This window comes from Euwallacea similis, chromosome 13 (genome assembly GCF_039881205.1).
Source record: "Euwallacea similis isolate ESF13 chromosome 13, ESF131.1, whole genome shotgun sequence".
NCBI classification, from domain to species: Eukaryota; Metazoa; Arthropoda; class Insecta; order Coleoptera; family Curculionidae; genus Euwallacea; species Euwallacea similis.
In genome coordinates, this window is record NC_089621.1 from 3,856,742 (window position 1) to 3,875,339 (window position 18,598).

The window sequence follows — 18,598 nt, forward strand, 5'->3', positions numbered from 1 at the left end:
ATGAAATACTTTGTTTATGCCCCAGAAGATCGTGAAATTGTTTGTCTAGTTTCCAATTGACTGATCCTTGATAATTTTTTCCCGAGTGGTTGGGGGGGAGGTTGTGTCACCGTGTTTAAGTATTATAATCATCTTATTACGTACAAACGTATTGGATCATTAAAATTGGGGTACATTTAAAGTCCATTTTTTTTTTAATAGTGCGATAGTTATAGGGGTGGAATCGATATCACATATTTACTACCACTTTACGCCGAATAAGGTTCTTATAGCAGGACATATTTCAATTCTCTTCGTTTCGAGGAGCCAGTGAACGAAGAACAGCAAGTGAAAGAATGGATAACTTCATTTTATTAGGAGAAACTTAATTATATTTGCACGTGACGTTACAAAACAAAAGTCATATGTATATGTGCCACGGGAAATATGAAGATATCTATTTTCTCCTTGTGTCCAATCTTCTCTAGGTCTCTTCTACTAATGAATTAAGTTTCAATAATCATAAATTAAGCGTTATGTCTCATTCTTACAATTATTACTTTTCAGGAAATGAAAAAGTGGTGTCCTGTATACCATTGGTAAGTTTCAGAAGTATTCCAGATCACCTTCATCATTAAAATCTGCGTCCGTATTCATAACTAATATATTTTTTTAAAGAGTTTCTTGTGCCTTCACCATTTTATAAGAAAAGTATTGAAGTGGCGCCATCTATTCACCACTGGCCTAAGTAAGTTGGAAGAAATATGTAATTCTCTCGAGACCCTCTACACGTAAGTAGGTAAATTAACTGTTAGTTTATAGAAGAAATCTTCCAGTGCTTCTAAATTAATGCTTCGCAGGATATACTGTAGGCGTTACCAATGACAAAAGGCTTTTGTACAGTTACCCAATAATCTACAGATATTTAGATGATAGATATAGAGATGGATAATTAGATGAATTGTGAAAAATCTGTCATGAGGTAAAGAATATAGAAAATTTTAAAATTAACGGTCTCTCAGCGTGACATTAATACAGTAATCACCGATATATCATTTCAGTTATTACCGAATTATCACGTCAATTATTACTGAATTATCATTCCAACTATTATCAAAAAAAGCAATACTGTGTTCTTGTATTTACTGAGTGATTCCAGATAAGTTTGGTTGCACGTATGTTATGAAAACGTGACATGCGCCAATATGGTAAATTAGGCTGATTGTGATTTTTTTGTAACAACAAAAAGGTAAAATAAAACACATTTAATCAAAAAGTCACATACTTTTTCTACTTGTCTGAATATTAAAAATAAAAAATAATTCACTCAAACAAGGACATTGCAAATGATATTAGCCTAACGCTCCTGAACTTCTCTACTGCATTAAAGCTTTAATTGAACTCTACTAATCTGAGCTTTTTATCGATGTCCATGCAAAGATTAAAGATGTTCATTTCAATACAACTCGCAAGGTTCTTGCTTCGAAACTAATCATTTTTAGCGCAACAAGAGATAATATATTATCTCACAAAAGGAACAACTTGCTATTTATCGAAGAGAAGGAGAAGATATTGTCACAACTGAAGACAAATTTGCTGCAATTGAGACAACTGAAACGCTATCTCTACTGCACTCAGCTAGAACGCTGGGCGCTTATCATATGTTTTGCCTTAAAGGCCGGAGTACCGCAAATACCTAATTAATAAATTAAGAATATTAAATCCTATTGTTGAGTTACAATCAAAATATATGACAAGTTTAACAAAGATATATATATAATGTATTCACATATTTAAAGTCATATACCTAAAGACTCCTTCAAAACTCTCAGACTCACCTAACACTGTTAAAAGACATTTCGATCTGAGAAAAAAGTTCGATCTGTTTCACTCTTTACAGTTTAAAAAGTCTTGTGCAGACACAAAGTGTCTTTAAGCAAGTGGTTTCTCAGCTGCCACAGGGCAGCTACGACGTTGTCGTGCTGATCCGCCCGTTTTCCTAACCATGTAGCAGCATGAGCCAGTTTTTCTGGATCGGGAGGAGTGCAATTTTCCGGGGTGGCATGCAAAGAACGTTCCCAGTGCGTTACGTGCTTCTGGTCAGCGTTAAGTCCCTCGATATACCTGTAGATAAAACATGGGGTTTTAGACTTATCGTTCATATTAATCATTATACCTTTGTAAAGTTAAGATATTTATATGTAATACCTGATATAAGCTTCTGAATGGAGTACTCTTTGCGGCCTTGGGGGTACCGAGATAAACATAGGATCTGTCGTTTTCTGCGACGAGGTGGCTGCTGCTGACGCAGTTGAAGCGGGAGCTGTGAGGATATAATACATTTATTATAATAACCAGAAAAAAAAACTCTACAATGATCCATTCTGACATGTTGTCACTGTCAACTTTCATTTCATAAAAATCAAGCATAGAATTATTACAACCTTATGTTTCTAACTTCAATAATAATGGAGGGAATATCCTATAAAATCAACGAATTTAAGACACCCTATCCTTTCTACCACATTTTTAAACACGCACACATGAGAAATTAGCTACAAAAAGTCTACTTTTCTACAAAACGGTCCTTCCCTCGATTCTACCGAAAAATTCTCCCGTGAAAACATTTAATTACCTGCCACTATAACTGACGTATAATTCGCTGGCGTTGTTAAAAACGTACTAGTACTAGCAGCTATTCCAAAAGAAACCATATTAGTGAGACAATGCTTATTTAGAACATTTCCGAATTAAGCTTACCTGATGCCGTTGCCGCTGCAGGCAAGTTGGGTGTGGACGAAGTCGTCGATAGACGATTTATTGCCGCCGCTTTACTTGAAGGCTTAAAATTTCTGCAACAAAAACATGCACTTATCACGCAATCATATGAGGAGAAAGAAATGCTTACTTGCTCCTGCTATCTGGGGGAATACTACGTCCATTTCCCTTGTTGATATGCATGTCTCTCACATGGCGAATAAGCCTTGTGATGTTTGGGAACGGCTGCAGGTTCTTTTTAGTGAGCCGGGAGCAATTCCTCCATTTACATTGCAATTCCTCCCCAGAGTGATCCTAAACTTTCCCATTAAACACACAAAATCAAAATTAAATATCAAAAATACCTGATAATACTTTTGGACATGTCCCTGCGAGTCTTTAGAGTCTTTCACTGAGTGTTCAACACAATCACTAAGCTCCTCAAATTGGAAATCACAATCCTCCCACTTGCACTCAAATACCTTAGCATGAAAGAAATGGTTAATTTTATTTTTCTATAAAAGGAAAGACGACATTACCATGTGTTCAGGTGGGCCTTGAGTTGCAGGAGCAGGACTGGGACATTGCTCCTGATCAGCCAAGAGCTGCGCCTTGGTCTCCTCATTCAGCTTCGAGGCTCTTTCTTCCCATACTTGCTTCTCTGACGTGGTCAGAGCCTTCCATTCGGCTCCCACAATTCGAGATATGTCCCCAAATTTAGATTCGGGATTGTTTTGCACCACCTGCTTACGCACTTCTCGAGAGTAGAGGATATAGCCGGTAACCACCTTGTTTTTCGTGGGTTTCTGTGGGGCATATTATTAGTTGACATACGGTGAGAACCAAAAGTTCATTGCTCTCCCTTAACTTTAGTCTCGTTGAATATTTTTTAGAGAAATCTAGAACACATAACTGTAGTTGTGCAGCTGCAAAACAAATCGATGTTTTTTTTTAAGGGAAAGGATGGTTGACTGACATGTCTATAACTTTCGGATTTTCGTACATATATGTAACATTGACAAACAACTTGACATTGTCAAACATTAAATGTCAAATGCTTAAACTACCTACTGCACACCAAAAAAAGACAACAAAAAATTAGAAATAATATAAAAAAATGGTTAATCCCAAATTTTCCAAACTCAATAGATGAATAAACATAAAGAGAACTCCAAAAACTAGGTGTTGAACAACCCCCCTTCTTCCCATTGGAAAAAATGCACTAAAATTTATGGAGACAGTCAAGTCAATGACAGAACTGTTATTCACATCTCACAGGCAGGCAGTTGCTTTGGTGTGTTCGGTATCTTTAGATCTCAGCGTTTTGGAGTCTTTCGAGGACAAAGGTTAGTGACCTCTCAATTGTTAAGCAGTATAGATTTTGTCAACGCCTCAACAATGAATCCAATGTTTTGAACAGAGGTGCTGTTAACAATGTCAAAAAAAAACAGTACCTAAGGACACCAAATATACCCCTATCTCATTCCATGTGTTTCAAATTTCTTAAATAATATTCAATGACTCAAAGGTAAGGTAGGGACCTTTAGTCTTTGCTGTATATTTTATGATGTGAAGAAACATTTATTTCGGCGAGCAAAACTTCATTTACTAGAGCTCTTATGCAGAGGTGGTTGCTAATAAATCTTTTATTGGCACAAGTAATATTTAATGAGAAATCCATGGACTAATAAAAAATAAAACTAAGTTTTATGTAACTTTTAACAATTACATTTGATACAACGAAAAAACATAGATTAAGGCACATGTGCTAGTCTAAAGGTTGTTTTTCTTAAATGTTTTCACTATTGTTATCTCAAAAATAATTAAATTTCTAAGATTGGTTAAACAAACTATCAGATTTAGATTCTACAAAGAAAGTATGTCGAGTTCCATAGATCTAAGATTACAAAGTTTTTTAAAAGAAGCTTTAAGATTTCCAGAAAGTAAATACCCATTCTCATTTTATTTTCATTACTTCACATAGGGGAGTAACAAAATGTTAAATGTGAAGGACAAGTGAAACTTTGCTTTGTAGATTAAACTGATAATCAAGTTTGCTTACCTTTTCAACACTAGAAAACAAGGATAAATAGTTTTTTTATGGTTCATATTTTTAATAAAAGATTACTTGTGTTTTGTTACAAGACCACTGATTATTTACATGGATATGTGGGCCAAACAATTACTTTTCGGAATTTAAAAAAACCAACTTGCTCTCTGGTAGAAAAAATGTACATTAATACAAAGCATATTTAAAAATTATTAATCGGATTAATTATTCCCCTTAATGGATGAATTTAGCAAATCTTCAAACATTTACCTAATCTAACCAACCTTATAATTTTTAACATTTCAGATATAACAATGGTGTAAAAATTGTAAGAAAAACCCTGTATATTGCTATACTTAGGAAATTATCCCACTTTTTATTATCTGTGACAGTTTGTGACTTAAAGGCTTATATTGAACAAGGTCTATAAAGCCAGTTTTACAGTTACCAGGAAGTTTTTAATTTTTTTGATGCAAGTTTTTGCCCTGGGTAATCTTGATGGTAAGTTTCTATTACTTTGTTCTATAGTTAACAAGTTTCTTGCCAGTTCAGAAAGTTTTGAACTTTAAAAAACAAAATCTCTACATTATTTCCATACTGAAAATTCTAGTAACATTGTAATCCTGAATGGTATGCCTAAATACAATGAATAAAACTTGTCAACAAGCATGAAGAAAAAGCAAATATGACTGATTTATGACAAGTCCAAGAAATTTTATAAAATTAATCAGCTGATACCTGAGTTGCTCTCCTTATGGTAAGTTTCTTGGTGGCTCTTTCAGAATATGTAAACTACTAATGGGGCGTTTGACATCATCTATCAATAATTCTTGTGAACCTTTCACAAAACAACATTTATTGTAAAACAACTTCTAATTAAACAGCTTTTTTAACACATAAGAAAAAGCATAAGACAACCACTAATACTTCAGAACATACTTTAATGTAGGTATCTTTCTTTTGACATTACTTAGTTTGTATTAGCATATTTCAGTTATGGAATGTGTTATAGATTTTAAATTAAAAAAAAGAAATCTCGTTTCTCATGGGATAATTTCCAGACCAAACCTACCTTCTTGCTGCTACTAGGTGCTGGTGTGGGTGGTGCCAGACTAGTATTAGTATTAGTAGAGATCCCGGGTGTGATAAGGATACTATTAACAGCAGCAGGGATTTCCCCTGAGCCCACGGAAAGGCCACCATCCAAGGAGTCCTCCATGACAATGTCAATGTCTGCTAACTTAGTAAGAGTTGGTGAGGCCTCCTGGAAAGGGTTTTTTATATTGATGGGCCCCATCAGTGTTTCAATATTAATTATTATTAGAACAGAACTGGGTCTTTGATGTTTCAAGTATAACAAAGGAAATGCTTCTGTGAAAGAGGTATATTTAATATTTAATTATTACAAATATTAATGATCTTGTGACTGACGTATTAGAAAGTATACTCATTGGCTGAGAGAGTGGAAATACAGTTATGAATATTTTTTGCTTTTCAATGTCTTTCTTGTGAGAGAAGGGTCAACAAAGAAGTGTAAACTGCTTTAATTACAAGTCACAAACAGTGTTAACACTACTAACCAGTGTTAAAACTGCATATAAAAAATGAAACTACATATTTTACGTTCAGCTAATACATCTTTTACAAAGCCAACGCCTTTGGAATGCGCATTTATGAAAAAGATGCTTGAAGGAGGTTATCGGATGAGCCGGAGCTCTCGCCTGAACAACTGTAAGCTCTCTTTTATTGGGAAACAGCGTTATTTACGGTGCAGAAGATCAGCATCCGGTAAAAATAGCCATAAATCCGAAACACAAACCAAGAAATTAATTTTAGAAAGCTCAGATTTCGCCCAAAATCGACTCTCTTCGGAATGATGAGGTATGGAATTTCACACTCACCGTAATGCAGAATGAGGAGGTATCCATGGAATTATCCATTCTCGTTGGAGAGGCGCACGAAAGGTCTTTTACATTTTCCACTAAGAGAGCGATTTTGTGGAATTTTCACGGGGAAAATTAAAAAAATTCAAACACGAATTCCTAAACCTGAACAAAACCTTCAGCCACAAACGGAAAGTCAAACGTCAGATCATTGAAGACGAGGTGGGGGGTGACTCTGACATATCGATAATGATGGTGTTAAAACATAGATGGCGCGATAAGTAATATTGGATTTGTCGAAATTTCAAATATAAGAAAACAAACAATTAGTTACAATAGCAACGTCAAAAATGTAAGGAAACAATTGAAAACATAATGTAACATTATGCAAAAAAAACCGCAATAAACAAGAATAAAACATTGTACAAAGTGAAAATGATTTATCGAACGTTCGACAAATGAGATTTTTAGGATGTAGGATTTAGATATCTCAAATCGAATTTCGAAGGGCGGGAAATTTAAACAGTTACATAGAAACGGCAAAGGCGAAGACTAATTATAGCAAAAGTTCCTTTAATTATATAATTTACCTTAAAACGGTAATCGACTATCGATGCAACTAGTTACGAATTATTGAACTACCTTTTTTATATTTAATAAAGAATAATTCTGGTAGATCATAATTGTTGAATTTGGTAATTGTAATACCAATTAGTATCAATTTTGAATGAATACAACCGCCGTATTTTCGGTTAAAAGGAGGAGATATTCTGATTTGGTTTCAAGCAAAATTAGTAGATATAATATTCCCATGAGCACGTCCATGCGGTGAGTCCCAATTACCGAGAAGTTTCCTTTAAATCATGGGACGTTAGGGCAAACAGGCTGAAAAAGTTGAGGGCTCTTCATCAGCTCTCAGTTCACACTAATAACGGCTAATCTTCGTTGGTTATCAAGACGTAGTGAACGAGTGAACCTATCAGCCATTGGGCCGCATGACGTTATCAACTCATACTTGAGGATATAAGCTACGAAACTGAGCGCTCCCGCAGATCAAAATGGAGTTTTCCCTTTGGAGCAAAGGCCTTCACTCGGGGGGTAACTCTCAATTGGTGTCCGTTCGTGAAAATCTGAACGAAATCCAATTTCAGAGGAGACCGGGGTGGTCCTCCTCTCTATAGTGCCCTTCAGCACTCCTGCAAACCGAGGAGACCTCGTTCAAGGTCGTCCTCACATCGCACATCGGCAGATGGGACTATAATAAGATGGACTCCACCTTCACTCCCATATACCATCCTTCAAATGATTAAGGGTATGTTCCGGCATCGCTGGAACTGACTCGAAGGGAAGAATAAGGGGAAGATGGAATGACCAATGTTGACGTGAGTACTTTAGGATCATATGACAAGATATCTGTATATGACTCTTGTTGCCTAATGGGATAAAGGGGTTACACCCCTACAGGTTCTTCAGCTTAAGTAGGGTTGTAATTCCATTTAACTGGGACGTAACGAGGCCATCACTGAGGTCTGTAAGTGGTATGTTTATCACTTGATTTGGTCAAATCAAATACAGCACAGTGAGACGATCTTCTAGTGAATTTTCGACATCTGGCCATAAACCAATTTCTTTTTCCAGGATATAATGGTTAAAATATAATTTATTATTCAAAAATTGTTAAAAAATTCACCGTTGACTTCCTTCATATTCATTAATATTAACTTTTGGACTTAGGTAAATTTGACCCAATCACCCTGTTTTAACTTGCGGAAAGTGCCATTGCTCTGTGTATTATTTCTTAAGACTCACCCTGTATACAGAAGACAATGTTTTCTACCTTTTAGACGGCTTTATTAAAATCATGTTTTGCAAAAGGTGGAAAACATTGCTTTCTTATATCGATATTGACGGCTGAAAATCATACGCCCCTTTCACCTATAAAATCACTATTGTAGCAATGAGGAGATTAGTAAATATGCATGTGTTGCCTCTTGTTCTTTCGCTCCATTAGCCTTACAGTTCCCATGAGAATGCCAAGATTCACAGAACGCATTAACATATAACGGGAAAACGGACCTTTCCCTTAAAGACATTTATATATTTCAGACTTTTTTCTCATCTCTGTTACCAACCATATTATTGAAACAAACAACTGTTTCCACCACTCCTAATGAGATGGGCAATAGATTTCTTACTTAATATTCGATTTAATGCAGTCATAATTAAATGTTCCAAATTCTCCGATATGTTAAGATACAGTTAATTGAAAAGAAATATCTGCTTTCTCCGAGATATAGTTCAAGTCTCAAATTTTTAGCGTTTACGCAGAAGTAGCTATACTGTATAAAAATTGTATAATTTTACACATTGTACCTGCTTCTATGTGAACACTAAAAATTCGAGCTTTAAATTAAGGTACGGTTAGCGCATTCTAAATAGTCTGTTTTCTCTACCTACAAGGTACTTACCCTCCTTCCATCCAACTGTTTCTGTCTCAATTTGGCATTCAATGCGTCCCTAACGTTGACCTGAAAACATACAGCTTCGACACATGCTCACGCGCAACGCAACAAAAATAAAATAAGCAAAGAAACAGTGCAAAGTCTGCGAGAAAAAGCTCACATTCTCACTACAAATATGATGCATGGCGTTTGCTGATATTTTGTCAAATTAACACATGGGTTTTGAGAAAATATTAGCAGGAAACGAGGCAACGAAAAATTAAAAAAAAAACGTGAAGTTTTATTACTCCATGAATGTTTTTGTGCCGCAATCAGTTTGAAGAAATAATTGTTTTTAACCAATTGACCAAAATATCAAAACCACCAAAATATTTCTCCCGAGTCTTGCCTTCGGAAAGATTTTCCCAGGGTCGTAACCTACTGCATGTTAATAGTTTTTAGCTCTTGAATTTATTGCCAATTACTTGATTAGTACCAATATGAGAAAACTTCTAGTCCACACTTACCCTTGCGGGATTCAACAATTTTGGGAAGCAGTAGATTTCGTCGTCTACCACTTCCGGCACGTGGTAGTACTTTCTCAGTCCTTCAGGTGGCAGTTTTCGCACATATCTGTTAATTTCGTCGTAGATTGACGTACATATATAAACGTCTTGTTCGGGTATTTCAGTAGGCCGCACTGGAACCAAAGTTAAGATATTTTAAGACGTTTATAGCGATGTTTAGAGTAAATTCCGTCTGATTCATCAAGTTAATTTTTTCTAATCCGAAAATAAATATGTCAAAAGTAAGACGGCTAGCAAACTAGTCTTACAAGAATACATACAACCCTAACTCTGTTACAAATATTAATACAATAATTTTACTCTCAAGGAAATGTGCAATACAGCGTCGCAGTTAACACTTTTACACGGCTTTATAGTTAAAACGTAAAATTAGTGCCTGAACTTCTTTCATACACTGCGGCGATAGATGTGCTACTTTTTCACCCTCTTTTCCTTATAATTCAGTTCTTACAATGCATTTTTCGTTAGTATAATATTCTGTGAAAGGACTATATGCATTGTGATATCTACTTACATGAAACATACTCGTTATAATCCAGCACAGCGCATCTTCCTATAATACTGACGATTGGATTAATATCTTCCTCCGTGGATTGCAACACCTCATTCCTGTAGTAAAGCTTATTGGTAGGATTTGGCACTTCTGATGGGCAGACGAACCAAGGGCCCCGAAAGTAGCATTTGCCGCTGTAATTAGAAAATACATAAAACGCTTTTTTTGTAACTGTGAGAGCGGTACGTACTCTGCCGTGTCCCATATGCAGTCAATCTGGGCAATTACCTGCCGCCCTCCATCTACTACTACATAAACAAAATCTCCAGATTTTATTACACCAGAACAAATAGTATTGTATTGCTCGTAGTAGGTGTTACCATCGTCTAAGTCTGTGGCAACGTATGCAATCACATTCTAAAAGAAGAATTATGTATAACATATTTTTTAATTAAATCACATTCGACTTACAGGCCTGTCATCATCGATCATCCTCTCGAGTTCTTGTAGCTCCGCTAACTCATCCTTATGCTTCTCCAATCGTTCCTTAAATACTGATATCACTCGTTTCGGCTCTAAAGGTACATCTCGTTCGACTAGTTTATAATTTGAAGATAATTCGGGGAAAATTTTAATTTTCTTGAACGACCGATGTCGCGAACTATACCGCGACTCCAACACATAGACGTCCTCATCTTCGTGACCTAGACCCAATCAATCTTGAAACACCATTATAACGTTATTAAAACGACAAACCTTCAGGCCTCATGGTAAAGTACTGCTTTACGCTCAGTACGCAACATCGTTCTTTGATTTCCTCCAAAGGAACACTGATGTATTTATCAGACTTGAAAACTTCTTTTTCTAAAAACCGCCTCGTTTGCACGTGGAAAGTTTCGTCTGGTCTTAGATAGTGGTTGCCATAGAGCATCTGTTGACCATTCTTTTCGTACAGGCGCTCTATTTTGATTATGTGTGGTTCACAGCCCTGGTAAGTTAAATTAATGTTAAATATAATCGAATTGATGGTTGCGTAAAAATCGTGGATCAGTATCGATTTATTGGAACTTCAAATAGTAATTCAAAACTTCATCATACATAATTAACAGCTAAAATTTCGGTATTTTTGAAATATCTGAAAGATGAAAAATAGGAGATATGTTTGTGTAGTGAAACTACTCCCTTGAATTCGCAACTTTTCTTTCATTTCACTAAAACTGAAAACATTGCATGTTATTTCTTATCGAATATTGTTTCTTAGGTCGTTAAATGTACCTTTACAGGCAGGCATAAATGTTCTATGTTTTCTTACCGATATCACTTCATAGATGATTTAATCGAATGAGATGTTAGTAATGCAGACTTTACTAATAATCGGGAAAATTGCGATTTTTCTTGTTCTAAAAGCGCGTGAGGTATGCAATTAGTATAACTGTGACTTGGTGAATGAAAGTGTGTGTCGTTTAACTGTCAGTTTGTGAGTAAAAGTAGACGTTGCTGACTGTCAGTGAAGAGTGACGCCGTTGAATGGTCTCACATAAAAAATGAGGCGATGGGAATAGAACATCAAGGTACGATAAGTTTGTGATTTAAATTAAAATTGGAGTTTACCATTATTTATTGAGGTTTACTGTAAGTGGCAATGTTTTGCGTATGTAAATTCAACATATCGTGACACTCTTGTTTTTTGCTTTAGTGATGCATTTTACTTATTCAACTATGTTAAATCAAACTTACTTCCTTCTTCGTTTCCATATAAACAAATTCGCCCACTTGGAAAGTCTTTTGGTTGCAAGTCATCGTTTCTTCGGTAGATCCGTTGCTATTACTCCCGTCTTTCAATAAAGAATCATCGGAGCTTCGAGTCTCACAATCCTCTTCTAGAGTCTCTTGCAGGGATTTCTGATGTCGCAATTTTTCGATGTTATGCCTGGCATCCAGAATACTGAAAAGGATATTTATATATTTTTCTCTCAATATTTGGTTAAAACTACTCACGAATAACCCAACGCGGGTGATTGCAATAACTCTCCGTGCTTGCATAATTCGTCTCGAGTTCTGATGAAAAACATCTGCAACTCGATAGCATCTTCAAAAACCTGAGAATCTGAACGAGAGAGTTGTCGAGCGCGGTCAAGACAAGCGAAAAAATCTGCTTGAAAAGTGTCGAGACGTTTGTATAAATTTTTATCCAGCCTGCGTTTGATCAGATCCAAGGAAAGAGCCCGAAATCTAAACCAGATAAAAACTCCTAGAAGCGACATGTTAACGAACATGGATAATAGCCTACTTCTTGCCATCGATTTCGTCGTGCTCGGGTAATTCTGCCATAGAGTCGCTGTAACATCGCCCTTCATCGTCTTGATGGTTGTAAACTGTTGTAAAAAGTGTCAAAAGGACATCTTGGACCGCTTCTGCCACGTCTACAATGTAATAAAATATAGAAAAAACGCAAGAAATAATGGGAATTGCCTACCAGGAGCCTCATCATCTGCAGACTCCTTCAACTGTAGCCGTTTTTGAGACACCACTCTCTGAAGCACAAGAGCATCTTTATAAATTTGTGAATCAGGTTCGTTGAATTTGCAAGCGTTGTCCAACATAAGAGTGAAATCAGCCGCTAAATCCTCGACGCTTTCGTAGAAGTTGTTCTTCATTTTATGAGCTATCCGTTCCATGTCAATTGGATGTTTTATGACCTAAAACGGCTTTTTATTAGAACCAAAGGAAGTTGCAATCAATGAAACTCTACCTCATAATAATCTGGATACTCTAGCCTGGACGGTAACTTCATGAAAATCTGACACAACTGGCGTTCACCTTTCGGGTCTTTGTAATCTCTGACGGCTTCAAAGAGGTGCTTTAAGGCTTTCTCAAGCGGTGACATAACTTTCCTAGGTTTGTAACTAAAAGTATTACAAGTAATATAAATCAGAATTAGGTGCAAAGTGATAACATACACTCGCACTGTTGTCCTCTCTTTCTTCAATTCCATTTGTTTTTCTGCCATTGTGAACATTGGACCTACTTTATCCATTAGATGTTTTTCCAATAAATTTGCATCCTCGTAAATGGCGGAATTTTCTTCATTAAATTGTCTAAAATATTTAGACATTACTTACCACTCTCATTTAAAAAGAATAACCTGGACTCACCTGCAGTTGGCAAACATCAACTGAAAATCCTTCACCAGGTCCTTCTCACAGCTGTACTGCTCTGCCTTGATTTTAGCTTCAATTTCCAGGAAATCTATAGGTTCTTCTATAACCTCATAGTATTCCGCATAAAGTTTTTTTGAAGGTTTCTCCATGAAGGCCAGCATTGGCTGCCTACCGCCTTCACACTGACACGCAAATTCAGAACGTACTTCTAATAAAATGATTATACTAACCGTGAAATCTAACATATATTTGGCTAAAGAATGCAAGCGCTTTTTCATGGGGACAATGTCTTTCGGAGGTCTGCCTCGCATTGGAACACCCATAGGACTCAGATTCTTAGGTTTCGATCCCATCTTTTTCTTCCCATCAGGGTCTTCAGGGTCGTCAAGATTCTGAAATATTTTGGTAAATTGTAAAGAAGAAAAAGGAATATATTACGGGATGAAGCAGTTGAGGGCAGGTGAAAATTAGACGAGTTTTTAGACACGGATGGACACATTGTTATACCCCAAAATACTTTTGATGAAGTCTTTTTGTGCCTAAAAACGCGCCTAATAACAAAGCTAAATGAACAGGGTTAATATAAGCGTGCAAACATAGCATACCTTAGAAGAAGTGTTTTTGTTAGCTTTCATTGTTACCTTGACAATAGCCAGTAGCTCTTGGACCTTAACTTGCATCGCTTTTTGGAGCTTTACTGCATCCTAAACGTATGCAATAATTTCAGAGACAATTTAAAGGGATTATATTCTTGAATCAATAAAAGCAATCAATACCTTGTAAAGCTTGGAATTAGGAACGTTGTATTTTTTTGCGTTTTCGAACATAATGGTCATATCTCCAGCCACCTCACTGACCGTTCCATAGGCCTTCTTGGACAATTTATTCCTAATTTGATATAGAGATAAGGGGTTTTTAATCTCCTTATAATAGTCTGGATATATTCTTCTTGAAGGTAGTTTCCAAAAAGGTTCAGATAAAGGTACGCCGTTAGGCCCTTGTAGTCTCCATACAGTCTCTAAAAGCTTCCATTGAGGATTGTTAGAGTCCAAATTAACCTAAAATGAAAATGAACAAAATTAATTCTTTAGTATTGTATTTCACAATAAAAAAACACTTACAAAATCGTCATGAAAGCTCTCTACACGTCTCGTATGATGCACTTTAACAGGCTCAGGCTCTGGTTCGGGCTCAGTCTCACTGTCCGACTCCTCCACAGTCTTCAGCTGTGCCATAGCAGCTATATAATTTCGTTTTCTCTGTTTTGGCGTTTTCTCAGAAGATCTTACTGGGGTCGGAGACCTTGATCTCTCCTGCTCCATTATTTCGATCCGCTTTTGATTCACAATCTAAATAAAAAAATACCAATACCTCTTTCGTTGCAGCATCTTATATTACCTTTTTTAACAACTTGGCATGGTTATAAATTTGCGAATTCGACTCATTAAATAAACAGGCATTCTTGCACATTACAACTAAATCTTTTTCTAATGCTAGTATGTTTGCGTATTGATGATTTTGGATTTTAATGGCTATTCGTTTGAGATCTATGGGTTGCTCTATCACCTAAAAAAAAATTAGAGTTCTAAATACTTTAATGCATGAATTAAGTACTTACTTCATAATATTCTGGGTACTTAGACTTCGAGGGCAGCAGCTGGAAATGCGTATTTAAGAGTTTTTTGTTGTCATCAGTGACAGTCATGACAGTATTAAAGAGCTCTTCATATTGCTGATAATCTAATGAGTAAAATGACCTTAACATAAATTTGACTCAGGCAACTAAATTACTCACCTTCTTTGCTACTATCTGAATTAACTGCATTGGAATTATTCAATGAGTTATTGTGGCTGGAATTATTCCTAACAATACTAGATTTCCTCACTGGAGCCTTTGCTAGTTTAGGATTATTTCTGGAACTTTTATTCCCAGCCCTCAAGTCAGACTTACTCCCTGCATCCGGATTCAGAATTCTTGGCAATAAAGAGAGTTTTGAAATATTAACTAAAACTTTTCAGTACAAAACTCACTTAATTTTACTGGCCAAAAATAAATGCCACAGTTCGTCTGCATCCTTCCACTCCTGTGTGCTTTTCTTATAAAAGGCTTTTGTATTATGTACAATTAGTTCTATATCACTCTCTAAACCTGCTATGTCATTATATTCATCTGTTCTAAGTTTCTGCTGGACCTTCAGTAAGTCTATAGGGTTATTTACAACTTCGTAGTAGCCTTCAAAATATATAAATCAGTGGCAAATTTATGTAAGTATGATGATACTTTTTACCTGGCTCTTGCCGTCTTTTAGGCACTCTTATGAAAGAATCACATAACAGGGTGCCATCATTTTTCTTGTGGTTCCTTATAATTTCATATAATTGATGACATGCTTCAATCTAATAGAAAAAGGTTTTCTACAGTCATATTACTATATTTAACATAAATGGCACTCAGAAGTAAAAGTGGATTATTAGTAATGTTTATTTATACCATCCCAATTTTTTTAGTTTATAGATACAACCCCAAATAACAACATTTTATTAAAAGTTTTAGCAATAGTCGGTTGTCCATAAAAGTGCAAAAGGCGCTCACAAAGTTTCAAATTGTTTAGATGAGACTATATTATTGCCGATATTCATTTATGTTATAAGGCTCTATTAACTTCAGAATTTCCTTAACTTTCCTTTTAAACTGGAATAAACTGCTAATTGTATTTAGATTAGATTATTTTGTAGTTTGTAGTATAGTTTAATAATAATAATGATGAAGATGATAAATGAAGAAAACTACATGGTTTAGTACCACTCTGGAGATACTTGCGATATTTAATATTCATAGTATCAACTTCTATGTTCATTCTCGATGACAAACACCAAGTTCAACATCAATAAGAAAAACAGAAAAGCTCAGTGTTATAAACAAAAGTTCATCACCCTAAGAATATTCATTTATTGCTTCTGGGCGATCAAGAACCAACTTTCAACGCCGGCATCGAGAAAGTCGGTAACCAGAGATCCTAATACCGACACGGTCGAAATGACGGATGAAGTCTGATCCGACCGATGACGAAAATACTGCTGAATACGCAGAAAAGTGTCTGAACTGTTTTGTTGGGTGAACCAGGAACCATCAGGAAGGATTTAATAAATAACGTCTTGCATAAGGAAAAGAACTAAAAGGATCTCAACGAGTTAAAGGCCTAATCTTCACCAATAATTCCTGAATGTATATTTCAAGCTTAGCAAGAGGATCCCTGCAGAATGGTTAATAGATCAAAAAAATTATATCAAAGACCAATAGACTGATATAGGTGGTAATAAACGATTTTCACGCAGAATACTAAAAAAATCAAGAACATAGTCCAGTACAGACTTTTGAAGGTTTGAAACAAATGTTAGTGGTTATGTTGATCATCTCAAGCAGTATAAGAAAGCACAAGAGAAAAAACACTTAATATGATCCCCCAGAGCTGCACCTTTACATAGGGAACTTTCTTTTATCATTAAAATATACCTACAGACTAACACAGATGTTATAGAAAGGGAACCAGTTAACATCAACAGAGGAATATTTTAGGGTGATGCCCCGAGTACTGTAGGGTTTTGTAGATCATTGAATTCGCCTGCAATATGAATATAAAATGAAAGTTGAAACATCCAAAAATACAAAAGGGAATGATAGAACTTTTGTAGACTAAATTTAAAGTTATTTATCTACTTGATGTTCAACTTTTCAGATTGCCCTGGTATTTGGGTATCTAGCTGCTTATCAGTAAATTGTGTATTACTGATACCGACATTTGACTTACTTCCCTCTGACTAAAATGTAGGTTATTCATCCCTGTTATTTTTTGTCGTTTTCATCCTTTTTTTCTTTTTTTGGATACCTATGCTACTTTGAAGTTTATCTTTTCTGTGACTACTATCTTCTATGATTCCACTCACTGAACAACTATTTCTTTACACCTCGCACAACCATTAAATATGTGGAGCAAAAATCCAATCAACTACACACAAACCAAACAAATATCCTACTACTTGGCAATTGTGTGGAGCTCCAAAGAAGGGGTGAGCTGATATTCTAAGAGCACTAAATGAATCTTTTAGACATGGTACTCTTAAAGGTTCCTTAGAATTAGAACTGTGAGGTCTACATAGGGCATGGTCCAATACCACTTAGACAAAATGGAGATTTGTGAGGAATTAGAAATGATTTGTTTGGCAGAGTAGTAATTGAACTAGAGGATATAAATAGGATATCATGTGCAGAAGTGGTTATATTCACAAAGAACCAGAACATACTCAAGGATAACCAGTGAGGTATTTCAGGCAAATAAGGTAGAATACTTATAAGCTAATAGGACCATATACCAAATTTGAGGACTGTCTTCTCCAGAACTCCTAACAGGGCATTTAACATTAATCACCTTGTATATTTCTTCTCATCTTTATCAGAGTTTTCACCAATTTATCAGAAAAGAGTACATTTTCTACATTTTAAATATTTGCTATTCTTCAACAATTCAAGATAGAAAATAGAGAAAAACAATTTTTTATGTTTTTGAGTAAAAGTTCAACTTGAAATTAGTTCCAGTTTGTTTGAAATTAACTTCGGATTTCAATTTTTAAATGGAACAAGCTGTTTATTGTTTTGCAGAACACATTCACTTTCTTATATATATTCCTACACATAACAATTTAAAAATTACTTACTGGATCAAATAGCTTTTTTCTTTTCCTCACAGTAGGTCCACTACTAGTTGAAGCCTCATTAGAATCATCGTCATGATTCCCAGTTACAGATGAAGCCCTTCTTCTCTTACTCATATTTACTTAATCCTTATTCAGCTGTCATATGAACTACATTTACTCCTTTTAATGCATATAACACCTTCCTAGATGGTAACACCATTACATATCGCAAAGGGATTTGTACTGTATGTTAGAAGAGTCTAAATTTACTGACAAAATTGGTAATAAGAGGCAGTTCCCCTCTGGAATGTTAATAAAACCTTGGATGTACTATTGGAGTTTGTCGAAGGCGCCAAAATACAATGAGCATTTAAATATTTACGTTTATATCTTAAACTTACATGATCAATGTTGCTTGTTGAACTGACAAACTATATTACAGAGAAACCAGCTTTTAATTGTGCTTATGTGCTAATACTGACGTCGTATGATGTTCTGGTAAATAAGACGTTCCTCACACAGAAGCAAATATACTTGAAATCTTTTGAAATCCAG

At 35.6% G+C, this 18,598-nt stretch overlaps 1 protein-coding gene across 4 annotated transcripts; it reads right to left on the reverse strand.

Moving 5' to 3' along the window:
• Nucleotides 1–1,243: 1,243 nt before the first annotated feature.
• Nucleotides 1,244–18,191, reverse strand: polybromo (protein). Of its 4 annotated transcripts, none has more exons than XM_066396487.1 (31): nucleotides 18,065–18,191; nucleotides 15,640–15,748; nucleotides 15,383–15,584; nucleotides 15,147–15,325; nucleotides 14,970–15,091; nucleotides 14,750–14,917; nucleotides 14,473–14,700; nucleotides 14,128–14,409; nucleotides 13,993–14,055; nucleotides 13,582–13,743; nucleotides 13,346–13,533; nucleotides 13,151–13,288; nucleotides 12,943–13,096; nucleotides 12,667–12,889; nucleotides 12,481–12,613; nucleotides 12,189–12,422; nucleotides 11,928–12,135; nucleotides 10,947–11,178; nucleotides 10,662–10,894; nucleotides 10,441–10,607; nucleotides 10,212–10,384; nucleotides 9,638–9,810; nucleotides 9,138–9,197; nucleotides 5,859–6,050; nucleotides 3,276–3,542; nucleotides 3,102–3,218; nucleotides 2,888–3,051; nucleotides 2,740–2,831; nucleotides 2,615–2,674; nucleotides 2,188–2,302; nucleotides 1,244–2,103 (listed from the first exon to the last, which is right to left on the reverse strand). In XM_066396487.1, exons 1-31 carry the CDS (start codon nucleotides 18,176–18,178, stop codon nucleotides 1,881–1,883), a joined length of 5,175 nt encoding a protein of 1,724 aa, XP_066252584.1. In that variant the 5' UTR covers nucleotides 18,179–18,191; the 3' UTR covers nucleotides 1,244–1,880. The 4 variants fall into 4 exon arrangements, with proteins under 4 accessions (XP_066252584.1, XP_066252583.1, XP_066252585.1 ...); XM_066396486.1 differs by having other exon boundaries at nucleotides 13,957–14,055; XM_066396488.1 differs by lacking the exon at nucleotides 9,138–9,197 and having other exon boundaries at nucleotides 13,957–14,055.
• Nucleotides 18,192–18,598: the final 407 nt, after the last annotated feature.

Coding starts and splice junctions, on each gene's coding strand:
- polybromo (XM_066396486.1), bottom strand. CDS start 18,178: ATGAGTAAGAGAAGAAGGGCTTCATCTGTAACTGGGAATCATGACGAT. Junction 14,056..14,127: donor CTAATTCCAAGCTTTACAAG/GTATTGATTGCT, acceptor GCATACGTTTAG/GATGCAGTAAAGCTCCAAAA. Junction 2,303..2,614: donor TACGTCAGTTATAGTGGCAG/GTAATTAAATGT, acceptor ATATCCTCACAG/CTCCCGCTTCAACTGCGTCA.